A 21,868-nucleotide genomic window follows, 5' to 3' on the forward strand; every position below is an offset into this window, starting at 1 on the left:
CACACATTTATCACTACATTCTCACTGTATCAACTGTTTCACCAATTTTTCTCCATCAGGAACGCACGCTCATCCCAGGTTATGTAGCGCACAGACGACGCATTTTGCATAAAGACTGGTGGCGGTTCAGCACAGCAGAGATGACTTCAAGTTACCCAGCTAGTCAACGGAGAAACAGGAATATAACCTGGGGCTCCTGCATGCCCCAGTTTCGAAAACACGTTCTTTTTCTGCCACAGTCATTAGCAAACATTGTAGGTATTCCTTCTGCACTAACCGTTATTTGTAACTCAAAGTGTGTGTTCTTAAAAACCCTCCTGGAAGCAGGCTGGAAATTTGTAGGGAAACGAATGAATGTGTGGTGAAGGAGGCCTTTTCTAATGTTGTTTTTGGAGGAAACTCTGGGTGGCATCTGCCATTGTTAGTTGAGAAGCTCTTACAATACCAAATGCATAATTCACCTGTGACTCTTTTGAATTGTGTGATGAGGAAGTAATGTTTCCTGCTGTTCGTTTAGATGGTATGGATGTCTTTACCACACTGAAAATCCAACGAAAAGCGTGGAGTACAAAAGCCTCTACATCAGTGAGCTGGCCTCAACCACAGAGAGCTCGCTAGCAACTTCGGATGGCATTGAGAGCTCACGGGCCGTGGGCAAGGCCACAGAGTTTCCTCCTCAAGACCTGCCTGGAGGGAGGATGCCTACTGACTTCAAGGAGTTGGTCACAATGGATGGCTTGCTAGGAACAGTGCCGTGAGCCCGGGCAGGGAGCAACTGTAGAGATTTCTTCAAAGATTAGCTAATCAGGAGGAAAGAACACACCTGAGTATAAGCATATATATTTAGATGCGTGTAGAGCTCTAAGAGATGATATGGAAATCAGGTGAGAAAGACAATGGTTTGTCAAGAATAGAATAAGCAGCCACACTTCAAAGCACAGAGTTTTGCTAAAACTGTCCCCCAGCAGCGGGAGTCTCCTAACCAACAAACCCAGTGGGCTTCTTATCCATTTTTCCTTTTCTTTTCACCTATTCCCAAGCAGTGTAAGAAAATCCTGGCTCTGGGTGAAGCTACATTTTTAATCACCGCTAAAGCACTAGGTTCTTCCCTGAGGATAGACAGCTCTCCCACCCACTCTAAACTCACCCACAGGAATACTTCTCAGTGCTGCTGGGCTCAGCTGTAGGGCGCAAGCCTCCAAGAAGGCAGCGGGACAGGTGGGGACATCCAGGTTCACCTTCCACTGTCTCAGCCAGCTCTGTGTCTAACACCTGTCAAGGGCTTCTTGCAAGGTCTCTCGCTGATCTTCACCATTACCTTACGGGACGCGAAAAGCAAGGGAGCAGCTGGAGAAGAGGCAACCTCTCCTCTACCCAGAGGTGCACAGAGGCCTCCTTGTAACCCTGTGGAGGTTGGTTACAAGTTAAGCAGACCTCTGCTTCCTCACCTATACAATGAAGACCATAATGCTGGCAATTCTGGGTGCTGTGCAGAGCAGGCCAGTGTGTGAAGTAAAGTGTCCTGGCACACAAAAGAGTGCTTTAAGGGTCTCAGTTCCACAGCAATTACAGTCTACATCACATAATTTTGCACTGAATTGTAAATTGCCTGTTAGCGGTTAGGCAGTGGATTCTATCAATGAAAGAATTTGGTCTCCTTCACTAGACTGCAGGAAGGATCGGCATGGGCGTCTCTCACACTGCTCTAAACAGATGTAACTGACCCTCACCCCAGCTCCAGGCACACGGTAGGAGCTCGGCAGCTAGTTTTTGACTGACTGATTCTGGGCAAAGCCAAGCGCATGGCTACTTCTGGCAATGAGCTCCCAGCTTATCTGGTGGTGGAGATGGCTGTAGTGGGGAGGGGATTGATCGTGGGGCTTGGATTCAGCTCAAAGGCAGGGCTTGACCTGAATAACACCACAGACTCAATGATTCGCCCCATTTTGTTGGCTAACAATGCACACAGCATGGTCACAAATCAACTTGCTGCAAAAAGACTTGTCAGAGCGAATTTCACCTCCCAACTTTAGAGGCTCTCCTGGGGAGAACATGCTGGGGTCGCTTTCCTTTCAAATTTTTTTTAAGCTCACCTCCAGCTTTGAGTAGGTCCTTGGGTACCCAATTCATAGGTGTGGCAATCATCCTCATCATCAATGACCCTCTCCCCAACCATCCCACCTGATGCCACAGGCCCCGTCCTTTACTCCCCTCTCCCTCATTCTCCTCTGCACAGCACTTCAATCTATCATACACATATATGCTGCTTGATGATGTGGTTTTCCCTACCAACTGTGGGGGACCTTGTCTCAAATTTCTCAGCCTGCGTGGATTTTTGGATTTACTTTCATGACTAACGAGAGCATCGAGGCTGGCTTGGGGGCCTGTGGCTCGGCTGAGCCTCGAGTGTTTGATCTGAGCCAAGAGGTAGCCCTGCCATCACACGCCCTGCATCTCAGCCTTTCGAGCGCCATGGCCGGTGAGTGGTACCGTGAACATCAACACTTCTAGATCCATTCACGCAAATAACTTGTTTGGGTGCCTGTGGTGTGTGAGGTAATCTGTCATACTCTGGGCACCCAAAAATAAAAGGATGGCCTCTGCCTTCAGGAAAGCTGATGGTCTTGGGGGAGATGGAAAGAAAGACCGTTACAGCAGCGTATGATCAGTGCTAGGTCACTGAAGAGAGCTCAAAGATCTGTAAGAAGCACAAAGGAGGCCCCTCAGCCAGACCGGAAGGCTTCCGGAGGAAACAAGACTCAAGTTTCCAAGGATGAGTCGGAATTAGCCAAGTCAATGGAATAATGAGGAGGAGAGGCAAAAACAGGGGGAGGAGGGCATTCCAGGAAGAAGGGACAGCAAGGCCTGGAGTGTGAGGAATCTGCGAAGGCAGGGCACTCAGCGTGGCTGTGGGGCTGGGCGCAGCAGCGACGAGAGGTAAGGAATGATCTCAGAGAGAAATGTGGGGCCCAGATAACAACCTGCATGCTGAGCTTGGAATGTACTCTGAAGGCAAAGTAGACAGCCACCAGAGGATGTTAAGCAGGAACCAGGTGAGACAGAGGCTTCACATTTTTACCTTTTCTGTGTCTCTAAATTGCACCCACAGCCCCAACCAAGTCCCTCTCAGATGGGGAAGGTGGCTTGGTACAAATGCATTCCCACAGTGAGAAAAACCAACTAGCAGCACATTCCTTCTTGCTGAGAGAATCTCAGCAGCAGCCTGGGATTCCATACTTCGTTTTGTTAAGTAGAAAACACCTACGTAGTGTCTTTTCTGCTCTGGATTTTACCAGCAGGTTGGAAGTGTTCATCTGAAATTCAGTTCCTACTGTTTCTACCGAATGCACCACACTTACATCTGGAATAGATTATGGCCCTACCTACGGGAGAGATAGAGAGAAACTCAATAGGCTACCTTTTCTGCTCCCTACCAACCCTTCACGTGCAAAAATATAACAAGGAAGCACAGGAAACCGAGTGATATGTCCACATGCTGGCAAACATGATAAATGTGTGGGTGTCAGCCAAGATCCTGTGGTCAGTTTTCCAAATACAGGGTCTCAGCAACATCCAAAAGGTTTCTAGATCTATATTTTACCCCTAAATTTTCATAGCCAGGTGCCAACAGAATACTTTCTTGCATTCATTTAGCTTCAACTCAATGGTCAAAAATATTATTTCGTAAAGTGATCAAATATTCTTCTGGATTTCTCGGCTTTATATAAATGGTTTGTTTGTTCATAACATAATAGCTGTTAACATAAAATTTAACAAATTAAATAAAATTTAATTAAATGCATTAATTTATTAAAATACAATTTAACAAAAATTTAAGAAAACATTTATATAAAACTAACAAAGGTTGCTTGTTATGACTAACCAACAACATGGTTATTGTCGTTTACGATAGGTATTTGCAGATACACAGATCATTGGATCTCGTATTTCCAGAGCTCTGGGGTCGTTAGGGGAGATTACTACAGCACGTACTACAAATGAGTTAGCCCCCAAAGAAAAGAGCAAATGCCCAAGGGCATTTCCATCTGTTGTCAACAGAGTGGCTGGAAGACAACAGGGTTCTGCAGTAAGGAAAAAAAAAAAATCAAATCTACATTTACTGCTTTAAACTGTTTAATGACTATCTACAGGACACAACTAAATTTCATTTTACATTTATAGGACATCTACTCTAGGAAGAAAATGGCCTTATGCCAGATGTTTAGAAAATAAAGATGAGCAGGACAAAAAGCCTGTCCCTAATGAGCTCCTTTTCTGGTAATATCATGGAGTTGGTGGCATGGACCACACATGTCCCCAAAAGAGGTAGGCCACAGCACCAGAGGACTCTGGAGGAGGGAGAGCTGCCCCATCAGGGACACCATGAAAAGCATCATAAAAGTGAAGGAATTTGCCCACAATGCTGAAGGACAAGCCAGGTGGGGACATGTGGAAACAGAGGCTGGGAGGGGTGGCTGGGGACAGGCATGGACAATGTTGAGGGTGGGAATTTTTTTAAAACAGGCTATGTAGAGCTGTTAAAGATTTTGGAGTAGGAGAATAAAGCACATGATTGAGTGCATGGTGTAGGTGAATGGAGTTTACAAGGGGAGGGGGACGGGATGGCTTGGGTAAGGAGAGGGAGAGCGGGAAGGAGGGGTGAGAGGAAGTAAGGAGGCAGGAGACAACAGGACTTTCTGGACAGCTTAGTGGCTGATGGATCATGGGCCAAGAAGACCTGAAGACGCAGATGGGTCTGGCTGCTACAATGAGCCCTGGCACAGGGGCAAGTCTGGGTAGAAGGTAAAGGGTTCCCTTTCAGAACTTTTGAGATGAAGGCTGTGTGAGACCCTGGGGAGGAGAGAGTAAGAAGCAGATGGAAAAGAGGGTCTGGAACTGAACCTGAAAGGTTAGGGCGGGAGGTGGGGGATTTTGGCCGCATCATTTAAAAAGTGAGTTGATTCCCTGTGTGTGTGAAGGGGGAGCAGCGAGGACGAGACCAGGAGGACCGAGGACCAGACCAAGGTCTGTGTGTTGGCAGCTGGAGGAAAAGAGGTGAAAACACAGTAAAAACAAGGTACTACCAGCGCGGCCAGAGGAGAGCCTGAAACAGACAGCAGGTCCCAAACCACGGGAGGAGAATTTCCCCGGGAGGAAGGTCAGCAGTTTTAAATGCCACGGACAAAAAAAGAAGGATGAGGCAGGAGCAAGAGGCCATGGACTTGTTTGTCTGGAGTCGTCGTCAACCTATGTCATTACCATGGTAGGGGCCAGAGTCACAAAGGCCAGGCATTCCGGACAGGGAGAGGGAAGAGAAGGTAGCAGGTGTGAACAAGGAAGGACAGACTCTTTCCCAGAGAAAACGTCACTGGAGTTAGCCAACGTGAGGTCCCTGACGAGAGAGTGGTTTTAGTGAAATGCTGAAGGTAGAACGTGGATTCCATAAATTTAAGAATAATGTGGCGAGTAAGTATTGAGAATATTGAGAATACTGGTTGAGAATTGAGAATTCTCAATTGAGAATTTTGAGAATATTGGTTCTTCCAAGAGATTTGGAGGCTAAGACTGCAATTGCAGGATCAAATTGCAGAAGGTCATACTCAAGAACGATTTTCATATTGGGGCGCCTGGGTGGCTCAGTCGGTTAAGCATCCGACTTCAGCTCAGGTCACGATCTCACGGTCTGTAAGTTCAAGCCCCGTGAGTTCGAGCCCCGCGTCGGGCTCTGGGCTGATGGCCCAGAGCCTGGAGCCTGCTTCCAATTCTGTGTCTCCCTCTCTCTCTGCCCCTCCTCCGTTCATGCTCTGTCTCTCTCTGTCTCAAAAATAAATAAACGTTAAAAAAAATTAAAAAAAAAAAAAAAGAATGATTTTCATATTTCAAAAAAGGAGCACTTTCCTGGGGCTCACAAAAGCTCCCCCTTTCAGACTCTCCAAGGGGAAAGTAATACATCTAAGAATTGAGGTTTAGGGAAATGGCGTGACATAGCCAACAGAGCTCTGGAATCAGATGGACATACATCCCCGACCCCAGTCTGCCAGGTGGCGACCATGATCTTCCTTAGGCCTTTTTTCCTCCTTCCGAAAACAGGAGGGAGCTGGTGATAAAAGTTCCTGTCTCGTGGGATTGTCATATGGACGAAATGAAATGAGATGTTTGTAAAGTACTCACTCAATCAATAGACATGCAGTAAATTATTGTTATCATTAATTAAAGCTATGTACTGATTAGGGCCGGTAATAGTGATGTCTGACACTGGGACTTATCAGTGCATTTCACCAGCCCATTAGAGCATCAAGTGCTAAGGACTTTCTTGTGTGGATGGATTCGATTAAGCCCCAAAGTTCAAATAAATTTAGATCAACAGGACTCCAGATTAAACACCACGTTCCAAACACTGAGTTATTTTAGACTCCTAAAGAAGCAGCTTCTGATGTAAAGAAATTTCATTCAGTTTCTAAGGCTAAACATGATTTTTTTTTCCTGTTTTACTTTAAAAAAATCCTCATCTATCTCTGGGTGAGGACACACGATTATAAATTGACAAGAAATCTACTTCTATTTTACTACCTTAATAATACCTAATATTCTTACAGCAACTTAAAATATGAAAGCATTTCCATATGTTGTCTCATTTGATCCTTGAAATAACCCCACAAAGGAGGCATCATCATTATTTTACACACGAGAAACAGGCTCAGAGAAGGTAAATGGTTTACCTTAGCACACTCAGCAGAGATGGAAATGGACAGGACCTTCGCCAAAGGCTGCACAGGTGGGTGTCTCATGGCCCACAGTGTGGGTGGGTTTCTGGATTGGGACCTATAGCGGCTCTCAAGCCAGACCTCAAACTGAGGGGCCCAACATCCCAGGGCAAACTGTTATTAAAGAGGGTCTATACACAGAAATGGTTTCCAAAAGATCAATTGCCCCTAATTTTCAGAAGCTCAAGTTGCTTTGCTCAGTTAAAATGAACCCAGTGATGGGGCGCCTGGGTGGCTCAGTTGGGTGAGCATCAAACTTAGGCTCAGGTCATGATCTCACGGTTTGTGGGTTCAAGCCCCCTGTCGGGCTCCGTGCTGACAGCGTGGGACCTGGAGTCTGCTTCTGATTCTGTCTCTCCCTCTCTCTCTGCCCCTCCCCCACTTGCAGTCTGCCTCCTCCTCTCTCAAAAATAAAGAAACACTAAAAAAAAAATTATTTTTGTTTTAAACTTTTTTATTACATTTATTTATTTTTGAGAGACAGAGTGAGACAAAGTGAGAGTGGGGGAGGGGCAGAGAGAGGGAGGGAGACACAGAAGCTGAAGCAGGCTCCAGGCTCCGAGCTGTCAGCACAGAGCCCGACCTGGGGCTCGAACCCACAAACTGTGAGATCATGACCTGAGCCGAAGTTGGATGCCTAAGTGACTGAACCACCCAGGCGCCGCCCCCCCCCCCCCCAATTTTTTTAAATCAACCCAGCGAGGGGCACCTGGGTGCCAGTCGGTTAAGCGTCTGTCTTCGGCTCAGGTCATGATCTCGCGGTCCGTGAGTTTGAGCCCCGCGTCGGGCTCTGTGCTGACAGTTTGGAGCCTGGAGCCTACTTCGGGTTCTGTGTCTCCCTCTCTCTCTGCCCCTTTCCCCACTCGCGCCCTGTCTCTCTGTCTGTCAAAAATAAACATTAAAAAGTTTTTTAAATGAAGCCAGTGATACAGAGAAGAGTCCCGCCCAATGCCAGTACTGCAGCACACCTCCTAAATTCCACTGAAAATAATCGGTTACGAGCTGGGAAAGAGGTTCTGTGGAACATCTGGATGTTTCCTGAGTGTGAGTGCCTGAGGGAAGCCATGGCCACCAGAATCCCCGGGCAGAACTTGGGACAGGCTTGATGTGTCATCCAATGTCACTGACCCGTCGGTATTGTTAACCCTCATGGCCCTTCCAGACACCGGAAGCCCAGAGGCTCAAGAGCTGCTCCCCCTGGTCTCCCAAGAAGGGTCTGGTCCCGTGTCCCTTAGCACTTCTCAACTTTATATGGCTTTATGTGGCCAGCTCAAGTAGAGTCACCTCCTTTTATTGGGATTCTGATGATCAGCATGAAAACCACCAATTTGCCTGGTAGGGTAGTTTTCAAAACTTCTTTCTCGTACATGGTTTTTTCTTTTGCCTTCTCTCAATTTAGAAAATGGCCAATAATTGGATGTTGTTATGTAAGTGATGAAATCACTGTATTCTACTTGTGAAACCAAAATTGCTTTGTATGTTAACTAACTAGGATTTAAATTTAAAAACAGAAAATGGTCAATAAATACATAAATAAATAAAATCTTAATTAAGCCTGCCCTTGACCTGCACAGAGCTATCAGACCTCCATCCCATAGTTCTGAAACTCGTTGCTGCTATGACAACACAGAACAGGTGAACATCTATGTTCTTAACATTCTTCCCTAGGCATAACTGTGATCTGGATAATATCCCAGAAAATTAGAAGAGGGAGAAATATAGTGAAAAGTACTATAAAGCTTTTTGTTACGCTACAGGGATAGAGGCGCATAAAAATAATGTCATAGAAAAAGTAAAAGGAGAAAAAAATTAATCCATCTTTTACACTGAATTTAATGTTTTAAAGAGTTAGGTTATCCACTATTCCACCATGTAGGTAGCATAACAAAAATGCAAAAATATACTGTAATGTACTAGCAAACATGATCCTCTTTTATTATTAACATAACAGTATGTAGGACTTACCACTTTCACCGTGTCAGTCGGGAATTTTACTGATACTTCACTGCCTTTGATTTAGTTATCACAATGGTCTCTTCTAATGGACACGTTGGTGGCGTTACTCTTGGTGCGTGCAAGGTAGAAGTGCATTTCTTCATCTTCCCCTCTGTGTATTCCTAATTAAGAACTTCCCCGTGGGCAAAATTTTAGACAACCGAAAAACAGAGTAACAGTAAAATCACAATGCACAAGTATAATCATTTGTGACTGCCATGGCTATTACCCACATAGCTGCTCCCGCCATTTGTCCACTATTAGCTTTGGGGCAGGCGAGACAGACTGAAGCTATTTGCAACTTCCAGCACAGTGGTTGTGACTCCATTCCGGTCTCTTTTACTCAAGAGAAACACTTGGAATACTTACAGGTAAATTGGCGTTGTAAAGGGATAAGTCTGAATAAGCTCAAATTTATTCTTGAAAATAAATCAGATTTGTGGTTAACAAAGATAACCTTGAAAACACATCGGAAAAGCCTAGGATTGGAGCCGGGAAGAATGGCTAACATCAGAGGAAGTGGAGTGAGTGCTCTTCAGGGTTGGGGTCTGACAAACTGGACACCGGAGAAGGACAAGGGAGTTCGAGACACAGGATGCTGAAGAAAGCCCCCCTGAAATGGCTAACTTCCAGGGCCTGGGTTGGGTAGAGAGGTCAGAGAGAACTAAGCGTTTGAGATGCTGGAGGTGAAGCACTGTGTAATGGTAAATTCAGCCACAGGGGAATGGTGGTTGAAGCTTAATCACCAAGGAGGTAAGTCTCCCTACCTGAAGAGATCAACTATTTGTCGGGTTATTATCATCAAGTCTTAGTATATTGGAATTCCAGAGTGCGATGGTCATGGCTGGAGTAAAAAGGGAAGCTGTGAACCTGGCCCAGAGCTCACTGAGGAAAGAAAAAGAACATTCCGGAAGGTAAGGAGAGAGAAATAAGCAGAGAGCAGGCGTTCGAAAAGGGACCATTAAATGAAAGAAACACATACTCTCACGAGGTGGCAGAGAGTAAGGTATATGTTCACTCTTCTTGGCCACTTAGAGGAAAGAGATTAGTCACTTCGGTTGAATAAAGTTGAAAGGGATATGGCGCTGTCAGTAGGGAGAAGGCCAAAGTTAGTGAACTGGCAGAGACAGGTTGACCAAGGAAATGTGCAGCAGTGTAGGACAGCATAGCATGGTACGCATGCAGCCCGATTCCACTGGCTTTTTCCAAACATGATGTGGCACAGCTGAGCTCAGTCACTATAATTCCCAGGCTTTTCCACATATAGACTATTGTTCTGTCGGTTTCCCTCGTGTGTGGTTCCTTCTGCAGCCCTAATTCAAACCAACAAATATTTATTGAATGGCCTGCCAAACTGCCAGGGCTCTGAAACAGTCCTTGACCTCAGAGAGCACACAGTTTAGCTGGGGAGACAGATGCGATAAGCGACAATTATAAGAATATTTGGCAAGTCTAGTACTGGAAGTGAATACGAGGGTCAGAAGCTACCCAGCATATTTTATATTTATCACCTAGCAAAATCTCATTATAGCTCATACTCAGAACAGTCTAGACAGTCTGCAATCTTGATTTTGTCATTTAACTTATGGACAACTTGCCAATATTTCAAATGTTTTAAGCCTTAGGCAGTAGGGAAAAAAAAAAAAAAACTTAAGAAATTTCTTAGGCAATGGACCAGCCTTAAAATTAACACAATTAGTGGATTTTTGACTGACAAAACCACAAAGGTCTTATCTAATTCTGAGAATCCCAACCTAAACACATCCCCCCCCATACATAATGGAAACATTTATAAGTACACAATATTTATTTTATGAAGGGGAATCATTTTTGTTTGTTTTGAGATACAGACCTTCGTATTTTAAAATATCAAGAGTCAAGCAATGATAGAACTTATCAAGTGAGAGGAAAAACATGAAAAAAAATGGTTTGTATATTATGGTCCCTATGTTTATATGCATAGAACCTATGTTTATATGCATAGAACAAACACTAGAGGACTCTACGGCAAACTGTTAATAGAGATTAATTCAGGTACTGAAACGAAAAGGCTGGCATTAAGGCTAGTATTTTATGTTATGTATTGCCATGAAGCTATTCCTTAATTGTGAGTAGGTGTTACTTTTGTAATCAAAACGAATAATCTATGCAGGCATTTTTTTTAAACTATACTTTTTCAATGTTTATTTTTGAAAGTGAGGGAGGGAGGGGGGAGAGGGAGGGAGAGAGAGAGACAAAGACAGAGAATGAATGAGTGGGGGAGGGGCAGAGAGCAAGGGGCACAGAGGATCCGAAGCAGGCTCTGTGCTGACAGCAGAGAACTTGATACGGGGCTCCAACTAATGAACCATGAGATCATGACCTAGGCCGAAGTCAGACGCTTAACCGACTGAGCCACCCAGCTGCCTCAATCTACGGTAGGCATCTGAAAAGAGGAGAACTAATATTCATGAGTATTTCTTTTTTTTTAAAGTGTAATTTTTTAAAAAATGTTTATTTATTTTTGAGACAGAGAGAGACAGAGCACGAACAGGGGAGGGTCAGAGAGAGAGAGAGACATAGAATCCAAAGCAGGCTCCAGGCTCTGAGCTGTCAGCACAGAGCCCAACGCGGGGCTCAAACTCACGGACCGTGAGATCATGGCCTGAGCCGAAGTCGGATGCTTAACCAACTGAGCCACCCAGGCACCCCTATTCATGAGCATTTCTAATCCACATTCATTCTCAAAGACTACAGATGCTAGCTGATTGTCCCTCCAGTTCAAAAGTACTCTCCTGCTTCCAAAGGAGCCAGAGCCCTTGCTGCTGTTGCTACTGGTCTTTCCTGTTCAGCCTGCATCTTTATTTATTTATTTATTTTTAATTTTTTTCATGTTTATTTTTGACAGAGAGAGAGAGAGAGACAGAGCATGAGCAGGGGAGGGGCAGAGAGAGAGGGAGACACAGAATCCGAAGCAGGCTCCAGGCTCTGAGCTGTCAGCACAGAGCCCGACGCAGGGCTTGAACTCACAGACCGTGAGATCATGACCTGAGCCGAAGTCGGTCACTCAACCGACTGAGCCACCCAGGCACCCCCAGCCTGCATCTTTAATTTAAAGACCTCTTCCTAGTACTAAGTACCACTGTAGTCTGGCTCTACCTCCCCTCACCTCACCAACTGCCTTCTCAGGAACATACACCCTCCATTCTAGCCAGCCTGGTCTCTTTGTGTCCTAGGATCCCTCCTTCTGTAGGTTTCCTCACTTCTGATACTCTTCCCACCCTGAATGGACTGCCTCCTACCTGGGTAAAACTCATGTATCCTTCAAGGCCCAGCCTGAGCCCTACCTCTTCCAAGAAGCCCTCCATGACCTTTCCATTTCTTCTCTCCATGGCTAGAACTATTGAAATCCAAATGTACCATTTCCAACTTCATTCTATTCTGCGCTTCTAACTGAATGCTATCTGTATATCCAACAATTTAAGCTCTAAATATCAGTCAGTAATAAAAACTTGCCTCTAGTTTCTTTTGGAAGATTTCAGGGTCTCCAAACATAGAAGAGGCGGTTGGATCTTAGCCACTCTGGATCATGTATGGATGTGCATTTCTGCTACAAGACTCCCATGAGATGACACAAAGATTAAGGGCACAAGCGTTTTAGGACTCCTGGACTCACCATTTCGCTCCTCTGTGTATTAGTTTCCTTTGCTATAAAATGAGACTAATAATTTGTACCTCTGATTCATCAGGCACATTAAATCAGATGACAAATTTGAGGCAATCAGCAGCATTTAAAGAACAAAAATCATGATTAATTTTATCACTTAGAAACGAAACAAGAGACACGTAGAACCCTTTATCGCAAAACCAGAATGAATGACTTTCAAACTGGTCAAGGAGGAAAAAATAGCCAGCGATGCTTAAAAGCAAAGGACTAGATTAAGGGGTTCTTTAGAAGGCCCTGATGCTGGACTAGCTATCACTGTCGCCTTGGTGGAGGGCTCACAGCGCATGAAAATAAAAGATGACATAAGGAGAGTGGCTTGCATGAGTCATCTAAGAATATTCTGTGTCCCTGAGGAAGCTGAAGAACCTAACCCTTGAATGACATCTAGAAGAGCAGTATACTGGTAAATAAAACCTTAGCTGGGCCCTGTACTCAAGTTCATGACTCTGAAACTGCTTGCAAAGTAAAAAGCCCCTATGACAGGAAGTTATCCCTTCCTGGGCACAGACTACAAGGGACTGAATCCAGCAAAAAGCAAGCAGACCCTCCTACCTGAACCTCTCATGTCACTTTGGCCATTACTTACCTTGCCATTTTTATTTAACCACCACCACTGGGATTTTTTCCACAGGAATAGTCTTTAGGATGATGAACGAGTCAAGAAAATGTGTGTATCATCTGCACATGCTTTCCTGGGCTGTACCATCAAAACTCATACAACTTATTTTTAAAAATAACTAATAGTTGTTTCTAAAAGATTATTTCTAGCATCTTCTTCCCATCGCTACACTGGGAAAAAAACCATTCTTTTTCACATACTCATCTTGCTCAGGACATACCTTCTGCTGGATCCAGCAAGACTGTCCTAGGAGCTCTACCTCTGAATCATGGCTCATTCTTGCTGGTTCCCCCAAATCCAATACCCTTCCCTTCTGCTTGAGTAAAATCCTCTAGTGCAGAACAATATTTGAAAGACAGGAGAGGGCCTATAGAATCACAAGTCTCAAGAAGAGTTTGAAGGATTTTATATCAAATATAATTGGGCTAAAATATCTAGCTCCAGTTCCAGGGAAAGAAAAATTGACACAGGCAATGAGAAGACCAGGAAAATTCTTTCTTTCCAAAAAAGACCAAGGTGAGTGGTGTTAGAGGATTTGATCAACGGCAGAATATATTTTCTGCCAAAGAATAAAGCAGATTTCTTCTTTCTTGTAGTTACTTCCCACAATGTAGGTTCTAGGAGACTTAAGGTAATATCTAAGCCAACCACCAAAAGATGCAAAAATCAGATGTGGAATTATGCAGCAAACTCCAGCGTTGCTAGGAAGTTCCTAGCAACTCCGAATGAGTTCAGTAGTATATGCTTACATTTCTGATGAACAAATGTTTTTCTTGGCATGAGAAGAGGGAGATGGGTTAGTTGACTAAGTTCCCAGGACACAGAAAGCTTACACTTGAAATGTTCTTTAATCCTTGGCACATGAAACTGTGGCTAATTCAAAAAGTCACAGAAATCTCAGGCAGGTGGGTTCTCTGGGAAGGGTCTTTCACATGATACTCGACTTCGGGGTGGTGGTGATTCTGGAGGTTTCGAATTTGCCACGGACACCAAGTTCTAACAGCTTCACGTCCAAAGATTGCTGGGCGTGTAACAGAAGATACAGAATCATCTGTACCACTGCACCACTGGAGCTGCAAACCTCTAAGTCTTTCTAGTAGAAATGCCATTCTTCATAAGAAGCATTAAAGTAAACTCTAGATCATGTTTTAATGTAGAAAGTCTGATGTCAAAAAGGGAAGGTTAGTATTCTCTGGTCAGGTAATTTTGTGACCAGCAGAACCTATTAAAAATTACGGTCAAGCCATTAAAATTATGCCTTGTATCCCAGGTGCTAAAAATGGTGTAAATCTTTATGCTTCAGAATTATTCACTCTAGAGTCTCCATTTCATTATTGTCATTTTTAAAGAAACCACCTCTTCTTTCTTTCACCCCAAGAGAAATCTGATTGCAATTGGAACCTGTGTGGAAGGTCTGATGCCCTAGCAACTAATTGGATCCTCTTAAAGGTTGAATTTTATGTCTGACCTATTTAGAAATCTGAAAAGCTTCTCTTTGAAAAGCAGGCATCTCAGATCTTAATTTTTAAGTGTCAAGTATTGCCGCAGTCAAGGTTAAATGAGTTGATAGCTTGGCGCTAGACTCAACATAATTCTTAGAGAAGATTTTCCTTTAAGCTTAAATGGAATTCACGGGCTAATATTTAAAAAATTCCATCTAATGCCCTACCTTTCACATATGAAATAAAGAATATATTTAGGTCAAGTTATGTTTTAGGTGGCATCTAGGACTATTCCACGTTAAATATAAAGGTTATAATGACATTTATTAAAGACTGGATTAATTTCATGGGTACTGCTGTAATCCCCACTCTCCTCCCCCAGTTACCTAGGGCAGAGGTCAGCGACGCACTGCCCAGAAGCCAAATCTGGGCCTTCCCTGTTTTTGTACATAAAGTTTTATTGGAACACATCCAAGTCCATTTACTTACACAGTGTTTATGGTTATATGGCTCACAAAGCTGGAAATATTTTCTATCTGGCCTTTTCCAGAAAAAGTTTGCCCATCCCTGGCTTATCTATAAATTACCCAGTATAAGTCTCCTAAAAAGCATCTCCTCTAACCAATACATTGTGTTAAAATCCTGGCGGGTAAAATTTGGGGGTAGAAGAGGTTACTGACCCAGGAGTTCTGTTGGTCAGTTTCATTCTACAGCTTCTCTGGATTTGGATTTCACTGCAACTAAACACGATTTTGTTTTGCTTTGTTTTTTGTTTTTTTCAAAGATACGGAGAACAAGCCAGCCTCCTCCAGGGTCAACGACTGTGTACATTTGGCTCTGCTACCAGGTGACCACACTAATAACGTCACACCTCTCCAGCTCTCCTACACTTCCCATGTCCTTCTGAGAGTTAGAAAGGCTTACACTGTGTTTCAACCTTCGGTTTCCCACCTCTAGAGAAGGTGTGGTTATACAGGGAACAATGACCTGTTTAAAACACTTCATCAAGGTAGATCTTTTCCTCTCACAGAATATATCAGAAAAATCTCTGTTAAAGCAGTCTCTGAGGGTTCATCTTTACGAGATTTGCCTCTTGAACTTTACTCTTAAATGGGAATGAAATAAATGTACCCCCCTACAATTTGGTTCTGTGGGGTTACTTAGACATAAGGGACTCAATATAAATTAACTGAATTGAAAATTGTGATGTCTCCAAGAAACCGCTGGTCATTCAAAAGCAGTATTCAGTATGTACTTATACCTAACTGTCCCCATTAGAAACCAGGGAACAGAACCAACAGCATACCCATGAGTGCAACAGAGCACTGAGGAAATCATCAATAGAAGAGTTACCAGAGTAGGGGTGCCTGGGTGGCTCAGTCGGTTGAGTGCCCAACTTGGGCTCAGGTCATGATCTCGTGGTTCACGAGTTAGAGCCCCACGTCGGGCTCTGTGCTGACAGCTCAGAGCCTGGAGCCTGCTTCAGATTCTGTGTCTCCGTCTCTCTCTGCCCCTCCCCTGCTTGTGTTCGCTCTCTCTCTCTCTCTCTCTCTCAAAAATAAACATGAAAAAAACATTAAAAAATATTTATAATTAAAAAAAAAGAATAGAAAAGCCAACTGAAAAGTTCTAACAGAAAATCTTCTACTAAAAGAAAAACAAAAATCACAAAGCTCCTTACAACATTTTTCTGCTAATTCCTAACAGCATATAGACTTCCCCCATTGGGCAGACTGTATCGAGACCCACACTGTAAAGAGAAAAAGGTAGCATGACCAAAAGTTCATGGTGTTTTCCCTAGGTTGACTGAAGAACTATGTTATCCTCATTCACCTTATTTATTTTGTACCTGGTCTTAGTGTCTTAATTTTTGTTTTAAACACATCACAGTGGCTATTCCTAAAGTCGGCAGTTCCACACAGCATATCTGGGTAGACAGAAGAAACAAAATAATCTGTTCTTTTGGGAAAATTCAAGGGAGGAGAACAAGGAAATGTCACCACTGGCCTGACTTACAAAGCATATAGCTCAACTTTAAATGACATGGCCACTGCCCATGTATCGTGCAGCTTCTGAGACCCAAACAAATCTCCTAACTAAACTCTGCTATGCTAGTTTCTTTGTGATTTTATAGAGGTGCGTATCTATGTATTTTTCTGTACTGAATGCAGAGACTTGGAAAAAGCGTGATAAAAACCAGTCCTCTATTTTATAAGGCAGAAGGAACCCAGTAAACACATACACAGAATGCACTTCCTTTTGTTGACAACCTTATGATTTCCCCTTAATGCATTGTTTAGAATAGCAATTATGTGTCATTTCCCATTATCCTACACACAGAACCACCGTTGCTTTTCCTTCCAACAACTGATCGCAGAGAATGTAGAAAGGATTCTTGTGCTGGTGAAACATGTCAAGACTGACAGCCCAGAGCCCAAGAGCCCTGTTTATGTACAGAACCGGTGTGTGGCCAGGCAGCTGGGTGAAGCCTCCCCTCCACCTTCTCTCGGATCCCCTCCCTCCCTCCCTCCCTCCGGGCTGGGAGGGAAAGCAGCTTTGGAAGAACCTTCTTTTCTCAGCCTGTCTCCTCTTGCCAGAGAAGACTGGCTCGCTCTCAAGACTGCAAGCATTTGACCACTGCAAATAACAGTGAGCATGTCAACTAGTTTTATTCACATCCCTCGCTAGGGAATCGGAAAGCCAAGGACACACTGGTGATTTCCCTGGTTTTATGGATCTGTACTCCCCCCAGGCCTGCAACACATTTTCGGTGCCTGTGTTCACAATGTCCTGGCATCTGCAGTGTGGGAAACCCGAACTGAGAGCCAACAGCCCCACAGCTTCTCCCTATTAAAATGTGCAATTGGATTTCACATGCGTGTTTCAAACACCATTCAAGGCATGATTTACAGGCTACTGTCTAGCCCCACAGCTGTTTTTTCATGCCCCAGACTTAGTCGTTTCTAGGAATCCACCACTCAGCCCCCTAGCAAATAGTCACCCCAGTCTCGAACCTCTTTGGTCATTCCTGGCCATCCAAAACTAGGCAAGACCCACGGCAACGGTTCAAGACAATATTTATTAAACGAATAAACTATTACTCTTTCCATGGAGTTACTCGCTCATGAGAATAGCCCATTTGATGTCTTCTTTCTGTTTACCCGCCTTCTAATCGAGCTTTTTTTTTTTTTAAAATCAAATTAAACTAATCATCGCTGACCCATTGATAAAGGTTATTTATATACATTAAAAATGGTGTAGGTCCAATGACTTCTGTGGGGGCCTCACTACGAGAGCTGCCACCAAGGGCTTTCACGGTCGCTGTGTTCTTTCTACAGAAGGGAAAAGAAAACACTTTTATATATTGCAAATTATCTTCCTGTGCTCGAATAAAGACAGACTCTCTGTGTTCAGCAGAAAGTTAATATCCTACCATCATGTTTCTGCAACCACCCACCCCAAGGTCCTGACCTCATCTTCCAAGAATCTGAAATCACTCCCCAAAAAGGTTAGACCTCAGGCTTAGGGTTATGGTTGGTTCAAAACCATGCTGACAGTCTCCTCTATATGTTTGGTCTTAAGCTGTCAGAGGACCAGAATCATTCTGTGTTCATTTATGCTTCTTCCGTGCCCAGTGCAGCTTCTTGGCAGAGTAAGGTCTCGGGTACAGTGAGGGATCTGTGGGATTCCCTTGCCCTGTGACTGAGGCCCACCTTTCAAGGGAGGAGGACAAAGGGGAAAAAAAGGTGTGCCATTGAGACAAAGGTCCCAGGAAAAGCCCTTGCTGGAAATGGGGTGTGGACAGATCAATTTCACCCAAATGGCTCCGCAGGTATAGCATCCATTTCATATGAACACACTTAATTAAAAACCATGTTAATAAACATCCTACAATTTATGTCCAATGATATTTTGCCCTTTGTTGTGGCGTACCAATCTCTTCCGATGAAGAGAATCTCAAGGTCCTATTTCACATCTGCTCCCTGCCTCATCCCCCGCCCCCCACCCCCAGTTCTGAGACTCCAAGTTTTCCAAGAAAACAACAACAATATGCACCAGACTTCCTCCTATACTTTAAACTAATACACAGCAATTGAGAAGATTCACTTTATTACAAGCCACAGTCATAATAACAAAGCCTATCCTTGTTAAACCAAAGTCCTTTAAGACAGGAATACCGGTAAGGAGCACTTGTGTTTAACACAGCATTTGATGACTGAAAAGGCAAGGCCACCAAGTTCCCTAACTCAATAAAGGCAGCTCTAGTCTCGGAACTCCCCTTCCCTTCTCCTTCCACAACTGTCTTTCTGCAGACCTGATGAAGGAAGATTATTTGTTGACTCTTGATAAGCTGATAATCAGACCACGTTGACATGGTGGGCTGTCAGATCTGCAGGTTACCTGAAGAGACTATCTTTTTAAACCTTTAGATAACTCCAAATTCATACTTGTTAGAAATGGCCCCAAAGGCCAAAAGTGCAATGAAAGGATGAAAATCACAGCAATGAAGTGACCATTTATTAAATACCCACCATGTGTCAGATGTGCTGGGCGTTTAATGCGTGTGCCTTTTCTCCTTAATCTCTCAAGATAATCAGTGGAGGGAGTATCGTTATCCGATTCTATGTGCATGCAGAAGACTGCCCGGGAAAATACAACTGGCATTGAGAGAAGTCAGACTCAAAGCCAAGCCTTTGTTGCAAAGAGCCCATGAACTTTCCTTCCAGTCCCACTAAACTCCTCCCAAGAATGAAACAGTAGACCTTGGGAACAGTTCGTTCCCAGACTGGGAGGAACTCGAGCTGGTAGTAGATGTCTGGTTACTGGAGGTGCTGCAAAGGGGATTCGAGCACGAGAAGCAGGGAAGGAGCAGCTCTCGGGTCTTCCACATCCCTGAGAATCTGCATACTTCCTGCTGTCCTAAGCACCTGATTCCGCAGTCACCTGAGGTAAGCCGAACGACCAAAACGCCTCTGTTTTTCTTGGTCTGGTCAAAACAATAAACCAGCCTTTTGCTCCACCCACACCCTACAGCTTTGGGTACGCGGCCAGTGAGGAGAGTCCTCCATGGCTTCCTGTATTTCTTCTGAAGCTCCAAGCCTGGGCAGTTAGACCCTCCTCCCAACTGCTACTTCCTCAACATCCTCTGGCTCTAAGAAATCACATTACCCCCAAATTATCCTGTGACGGAATCAGACATACTTGCCCCATCCACTCCCCCTTCCCTCTCCTCCTCTGTTTCCTGTAGAGCGGAGAGGGGCACCCAGACATACTTCATGGGTTTTGTTTTTGTTTTGCTCTTTGAAACAAGACGGGACATAAGTAAGTAACTAAGTAAACAACGAAATAAGTCTGCCTGGCGTCCTATCCACTTTCTTGCTTGCAACCACATGGAAGACTCCAACGCTAGTCCATCCACACAGCCAACACTCGCGTGAGTCTAGACTGACATTTCTGCCGTGGCACCAGACACTCACCGAGGGCACTTCACCTTCCCACTCCAATTTCTCTATGGTTTCAACCTTTCCACACTTCTTCCTTCACTTGAACCGTCAGGTTTTTGTATACGATTTTCCTCTAGAAAGAATGACTGGCAATTGATCCCAGCCCTCCTCAACCTTAGGTGGTTAGCTGGGGCTTGGGAGCCCAACATTACCATTAGAGTCTTCTACTTCTTCGGCAGGGGTGGCTTTCTGGGAGGAGTGGTGAGCGTGTGAGGAGAGCAGACTGACAATCCGTGGCCTGGGGAGGGTCAGGGCTTTTCCGTGGACCTTGAGGGAGTGTTCCTTCAACTGGCTGATTGTCATGGTGGAAAACGAGCACCAAGAACACTTGTAGGCATGTTCACCTGGAAGATGATGGCAGGAAGGGGCAGAACACGAAAAAGAGGGAAGGGTATAAGGTGGGGTGGAAAACAAAATGACATAGTTAAGTCACGCGAGAGAAGAGAGAAGTATCTCTGCAACTTCATGGTCTAAGAAGCCCTCACGGACCAACTACCTGCCCCTTCCCACAAACACAACACTCCTCTGGGATTGAAACTCTTCAATGAGCTCCGTGATCAAGTGACCTGGTCCCTCTTCATTTCGTGCTCTACTTACAGGGATGAGCCTATGAACTGATTCCCCAACAGGGAGTGAAACCAAATGCCCATGATCCCTCCTTCAGAAAGGTGTCCCAGTCTCTTGTTCTCCCTCTCTCCACTTGAAAGGACCATGTTGGCTTTCATTCCAGGGCGCTTTTTATCATCTGCAGAATATAATATGCTTAATTCTTACTCCAAGAACCTATCAGGGGCTTTCCAAGCACAAGGTAACTAAGCACAAACTCTATTGTGCTATTTTCATTCTTTACATCTTTGCTGACTATACACCTCCTCAATTCCACACATCCTAGTTTTTTAGGGTTTTTTTTGTTTGTTTTTGTACCAGTTCATAAACCTCAGCATAAAACTCCATGTTCCTACCTGATCAATAGTGCAGAAATGAGTAAAAATAAGTCATTTCTTTTTTTCTTTAAGTTTTATTTTATTTATTTTGAGGAGAGGAGAGGGGAGAGAGAGAGAGAGAGAGAGGGAGCAAGAGAGCATGCATGCATGGGGGAAGGGCAGAGAGAAAGGAGAGGGAGAGAATCCCAAGCCGGCTCCACACTGTCAGTGCGGCACCCAACACAGGGCTTGATCTCATGAACCATGAGATCATTACCTGAGCCAAAATTAAGGGTTAGATGCATAACTGACTGAGCCACCCAGGCACCTGAAGTCATTTCTTTAAAAGAGAGAAAGAGGGGCGCCTGGGTGGCGCAGTCGGTTAAGCGTCCGACTTCAGCCAGGTCACGATCTCGCGGTCCGTGAGTTCGAGCCCCGCGTCAGGCTCTGGGCTGATGGCTCGGAGCCTGGAGCCTGTTTCGGATTCTGTGTCTCCCTCTCTCTCTGCCCCTCTCCCGCCCGTTCATGCTCTGTCTCTCTCTGTCCCAAAAATAAATAAAAAACATTAAAAAAAAAATTAAAAAAAAAATAAATAAAAGAGAGAAAGATAGTTGTATATGTATAAACGTGTGTGTGTGTATCTCCAATATTCTTCTATAAACAGGACATTTCAGTAAAAGTAGGCATTTTTAATTATTTTTATACCACTGAACTATGGCACAGATTACTACGATCCAACGAGACAATGATTTACCTTTGCCCCAAGTCAGCTTTTAAATTAACCACATTTTAAAAAGCCAGGCTGTGAAACGGGCATGCTTATGTTGTTGGACAAACACTGGTTACATGGACTCAGAAAGCAATTTTGTTTTCTTATGACAATAGGCTTAGAATGCTCACGTTTGCAGCTAGATA

At 44.2% G+C, this 21,868-nt stretch overlaps 1 protein-coding gene across 10 annotated transcripts in view; it reads right to left on the reverse strand.

Annotated features, from left to right (window-relative positions):
- The window catches only part of ZNF462 (zinc finger protein 462), a 141,590-nt gene that overhangs the window by 45,024 nt on the left and 74,698 nt on the right, over positions 1-21,868 (reverse strand). For 9 of the 10 annotated variants that reach the window (XR_009251506.1, XR_009251507.1, XM_058694657.1 and 6 more), the window contains one exon: positions 20,183-20,374. Coding sequence is in view for 8 of the 10 variants with exons in the window: in XM_058694657.1 (XP_058550640.1) it covers positions 20,183-20,374 (192 nt within the window). In the remaining 2 variants the exon portion in view is untranslated. Of the gene's footprint in view, positions 1-11,247; positions 17,859-20,182; positions 20,375-21,868 lie in introns of those variants that run through there. The other variant, XM_058694661.1, reaches the window with a different exon arrangement.

This window comes from Neofelis nebulosa, chromosome 12, assembly GCF_028018385.1.
Source record: "Neofelis nebulosa isolate mNeoNeb1 chromosome 12, mNeoNeb1.pri, whole genome shotgun sequence".
Classification (NCBI taxonomy): Eukaryota; Metazoa; Chordata; class Mammalia; order Carnivora; family Felidae; genus Neofelis; species Neofelis nebulosa.